The sequence below is a fragment of the Penaeus monodon genome, chromosome 13 (assembly GCF_015228065.2).
Source record: "Penaeus monodon isolate SGIC_2016 chromosome 13, NSTDA_Pmon_1, whole genome shotgun sequence".
Classification (NCBI taxonomy): domain Eukaryota; kingdom Metazoa; phylum Arthropoda; class Malacostraca; order Decapoda; family Penaeidae; genus Penaeus; species Penaeus monodon.
Genome location: NC_051398.1, coordinates 25,672,795 through 25,678,138, shown reverse-complemented (window position 1 = coordinate 25,678,138; position 5,344 = coordinate 25,672,795). Strand labels below are relative to the sequence as shown.

The 5,344-nt window shown below is 40.4% G+C and overlaps 1 protein-coding gene across 1 annotated transcript in view; it reads left to right on the top strand.

Annotated features, from left to right (window-relative positions):
* LOC119580197 (uncharacterized protein DDB_G0271670-like) overlaps positions 1-4,905 on the top strand; it is a gene marked incomplete at its 5' end in the record, with an annotated part of 9,686 nt that extends 4,781 nt beyond the window's left edge. Inside the window, 1 exon segment of the mRNA XM_037928191.1 lies at positions 1,960-4,905. Within this exon segment, the coding sequence (XP_037784119.1) occupies positions 1,960-2,667 (708 nt within the window).
* Positions 4,906-5,344: the final 439 nt, after the last annotated feature.

The following is a 5,344-nucleotide window of genomic DNA, read 5'->3' as shown; positions in this document are numbered from 1 at the left end:
GCTGGCAATCAAAACCACATCATCGGCGCACCTCAGATCTGCTACCTTGCATCCTCCAACATCCACAGCTCCCTCAAAATTCTCTAGAGCACCTCTCATAACAGTTTCAGAATATATGTTAAAGAGGTGCGGAGACAGAATGCAAATAATATATATAGATACACACACACACACACACACACACACACACACATATATATATATATATATATATATATATATATATATATATATATATATATATATATATTATTGTTATATATATACACATATATATATATATATATATATATATATATATATATATATATATATATATATATATATATATATGTATATATATATATATATATATATATATATGCATGTGTGTGTGTGTGTGTGCATATATATATATATATATATATATATATATATATATATATATATATATATATATATATATATATATATATATATATGTGTGTGTGTAGCTCAAGTCAGTGCCGGGTAAATAGAGATGGTGACTCGATAAAAACACCAGGCGGAAGGCAATGGCAAACCACCGCTCTAAATTGCTAAGAAAAAATCATGGAAGCCCATGATCGTCAAGGCCGCGGTGGCCGAATGGTTAGAGCGTCGGACTCAAGACTGTCACGACGGCAATCTGAATTCGAGGGTTCGAGTCACCGACCGCCGCGTTGTTCCCTTGGGCAAGCAACTTCACCTTGATTGCCTACCTAGCCACTGGGTGGCCAAGCCAGCCCTAGTCAAAGTGCTGGTCCCAAGCCCGGATAAATAGAGAGAATGATTACCTAAAAAGGTACCACCGGCACTCTCCGTGGAAAGGAACTGGGGACCCTACCACGTACTCACTCCAAGAGCATCACAACATGAAAACTACAATTAAGTATCATGCTGTGACCACGGCGGCTCAGACATGAACCTACCGTTAAAAGAAGAGATATATATATATATATATATATATAATATTATATATATATATACACACACATATATATATATATGATATATATATGCATATATATGCAATATATATGCATATATATGTATATATATATATATATATATATATATATATATATATATATATATATATATATATAATATATATATAATATATATTATATATATAGATATATATATATATATATATATATATATATATATATATATATATTATATATATATATATATATATATATATATATATATATGTGTGTGTGTGTGTGTGTGTGTGTGTGTGTGTGTGTGTGTATGTGTGTGTGTGTGTGCGTATGCGTGCGTGTGTGCGTGTGTGTCTGAGTGTGTGCGCGCGTGTGTGTGTGCATGTGCATAAATGCAGGCACGAACATATACACTCCAAAGATGTTTGTAACTCACGTATATCCATCTATCCGTATTCTAGTATTAATTAAAAAATACTGTTCAATAAAGGAGCCAAGGCTAAAAATCCATATAGTTACCCATGTATTCATTACCATAGTTCCCCCATAATTCTCGTAAAACCCAATAGTGTTCTCGATATTTTACCCGCCGATGCCGACTCCCTCTGGCCCTAGCCACTTCTGTCTCGCAAAACTGCTGTTCACCAGAGGTCAGCACAGCCGCTGGCTCCCTCCTTTCGTCCTCCCCTGGTTTTGCCACAATATCTAATTTTTGTCACGATGCTCTTTCGCACGGTCAGACGAATTTATTTTTAAATATTAATGTTTATTCTCTTATTTCCTATGGCGACCCCGTCTTCACAGGCTTACAATATCGCAGTTCATAAATTGATCCATTGCCATTACTGAAGTGGAACTCATCGTCATGTGATATATTCCGTTCCTATTGTGGCTGTGCTTCACTTTATCTGTGTGTGCACGTTCCAGTGTTTGTATTACCAAAGCAAAGCTTCTTAACATAGCCCATAGCTTCGCAATAGCCACTATTAATGGTCTCCTCCTCTCTCCTTAGCTGAGCAACGTGGGCACGAGCGACCTTTCCAGCAGCGACGAGACTTCCCACGGAGGAGGCGGCGAAGGCGGTGGCGGCGGCCATCTCATGCGGCTGTCTCCGTTGTCCCACCACCAAGATGCTGTCGCTGTCACTGTAAGGGATGCCCCAAGGGATCTCTCCACCTCCACTTCCTCCATCACCAACTCCGCCTCCACGTCCTTTAGCAGTAACAACACCAGCAGTAACGTCACCCCCAACAAAGCCGAAGATCAGTATCATAGCCACCACCACGCGTCGAGCACCACGACCTTCGAGGACCATATAGTCATCAAGGAGTTCGTCCCCAGCAACCTGGCTGCAGCGGCGGTAAGCTACAAGGGCGTCTCTGCTGCAGTCTCTACCACTCTGAAGTCTGCCACTACCTCCGCCTCCCTCGTGAAGTCCGTCGGAGATCTCTCCCTCACAAAGACGTCCGTGGCGACCCCGCTGACGAAAACGCTGAGCGTGAGCACCACCGCATCTCCGCCGCAGGCACTGGTCCCAAGAGGTTCCCCCCCTCCCCCCATGTCACACGCCCTTCTGAGCGTCACGGCAACGCCCTCACCTGCCACCGCCGCTGTGCAGAGAGCGGACAGAACCCTCGGCCTGGACACTACCAGTCAGAAGGACATAAAAGCCATAGAAAACGGCAAAATGCGTAATGACAGTGAGGAAGTGTCGTCTTGATGAAGCTCATTCCCTCACTGCTTGTGCTTCAGGTGGCTGAGAGTGGCGGTCTTTACTTAAGGATTCCCCTTTTGGTGTTATTCACTCTCTCCCATCCAGCAGCGGATCCTTTGCTAGTCCGCTTTCTTTTCGCTCCCCGCGCCACTTCTCCTCGGTGGCACTAGGGCGGGCCGTGAGTCCTGTGGGCGGTGAGGAAGGAAAACGTTGCTGAAAGGACCCGAGTGAAGGTTAGAGAGACGAATTAATCATACGCTCATTCACTCATCGTGAGGAGAATGAGGAACTACCGAATTATATGTGCTTCGAACAATTCTCCGAAGCTTCACAACTCATGTTTTCAAGTCAGATTTCAGTGAATTGCGTCGGTTTGTTAGTGAATGTCAAGAGAATGTTGTAAAATGTGTGCCTCTCTGTATGATCATGCTCTTCGTCCATGTACACGTGTTCGAGGAGGTAAAGGTGACTTTGGATTAGCAGGATCATTACATATATCTCGCTGTTTTAAGTCGAAATATTTCTTTCGGACGGGGAACAACCGTTCTCCAAAGTGCTCAAACGCAACACTCCAGGGCACTTGTGTCCATGTGCAATTTGTATTAAATTAACGTAACAAAAGAAATAGTTGTTGGTTTTCAGAATTTTACTTATTTATTGATATTTATGACGATTACTTAATGTTATACAAATCGTCTCTTTTTATTTGTGCCATATGATTGGAAAACAACACTGAAAAGTCGAGAGAGAGAGAGAGAGAGAGAGAGAGAGAGAGAGAGAGAGAGAGAGAGAGAGAGAGAGAGAGAGAGAGAGAGAGAGAGAGAGAGAGAGAGAGAGAAAGTTTACTTTGTGAAAAAGAGAGTGCATAAAAAGAAACCCCAAAGAAAAATCTGAAATGTATGTTAGTGAGGCAATAGACCGCGTAATGAATGAATTCCAAATAGCATTGGTAAGGGTCTTTGTCATGCTAAATTTAAACTCATGTTATTTCGCGCTTAAGGAGAAAAGGGATATTTGAGGGAAAGTTGCCTGAGACCAGGGCGAGGAGGAGCGCCCTCAGTGAGGCAGCGAGGACATCCAAGTAGCGCTATAGCAATAGGTGGGTCGTTAGGCTGAGGAATTCATCGGGAGCTCCCGATCAAAACGAAAATAGGTGAACAAATTTGTGACAAAACTTAATGAGTAATTGTGGGTTACGAAAAATAGAATATAATATTGATAATAAGTACAAGTTCTTATCCTCAAAAGGTAAATAACATTGCTGTTAATACATTTCGCACTTTTTATGACTTTTTTCTGGGATTTACATTCCCATATATATTTACTACATTGCCTTCCATAATGAATTTGCATATAGAATACGGGAAGATCTCACTTGAAAGAAAGAAAAGCAATCTGTGAAAAGGCAGACTTTGTTCTCGTTTACAGGTCACACTTGTGTTCATTTTGCCGATCATGGAAGTGGGGGATCAGAGGCGGATCTCGACGACGGAGTGGTGGGGGGCTAAGTGTCTGGAACCAAAAGGAAAAGCAAGTAAACGCCACTGATATGTTTTATCTATTATGTGTCGCTTGAATAAAAGAAATCCCCATGTTATACTTGTTCATTTATTAGGGTATTATCCGTATCTCCCATTGGAGGTCACCGTCAGAGACATCTCACGCCGACTGACTCTCAGCAAGGTGTGACATCATAGCTATGTATATATCGGATTACCATTCAACAGTCAGGATGGCCGTGACGTCATAATCATGATGAGGCTGAGGCGACAGATGCCAGGAAGTGTTTCTGTTGGAATGTATGTTTGTCCGTAAGGTTGTTCTCTAAGTTGTTTATGGATGGTAAAATCGCTTCTAGTCTACGAGTATGTTTTCAGAATTTTATACGAAATCAACTCCGTTTGATTTTAATCATGAGTATATTATAAGGTTTACCCAACAGATAACGCGGCGTGTATGACTCATCAGCAGGCACTGTATCTCGATGTGACCGAGTTACAATAGCCGAAGGAAGAAGAAATATATATTTTGAGGATAGACTAAAATCAAGAGATAATCACACCTATCATTACATATGAACAAAAGACAAAAGCATTCATGGAGACATTGTAAAGTGATTTATGTGTGAATAACTTATCCCAACAGTGCGGTCAGTTAGGTAAAGGTGGTCGACGGCCGGTCGCTGCGTCTGATCTTTGTACACCATTAATGACAGTTGGTATTAATAAAATACAAATAAAATGAGATGTGTTTCATTTAATTGAATGGCACTAACAAGAGAAGTGGATATGGCACATTTACAAGAGGGAAAGTTCCTCCCCGAAAATAAGGTGCAATCATTGTACTTTCTGTAAAACCAGGAAATGGAGATAATAAAGCAACTGAATTGAAACATCTAAGAAAGACAAAATATCTCTTTAACAACAACTGCAGTAGTAACCGCATTCACGCATAGGTAATTACATCAATGATAACAATATTGATAATCAAATAACAATAAAAAAAGAAAATACAATCAGTGATAATACCAGTGATGAGGATCGTGGTGGTGAGCATTTTATTGATGATAATGATAATTATAATGATAATAATAATTATAATAGTGGTAACGAAAATTATAACAACTACAGTCACCATCATCTCTAACAACGTTAACATTATGCTGATGATAATGATGACATTG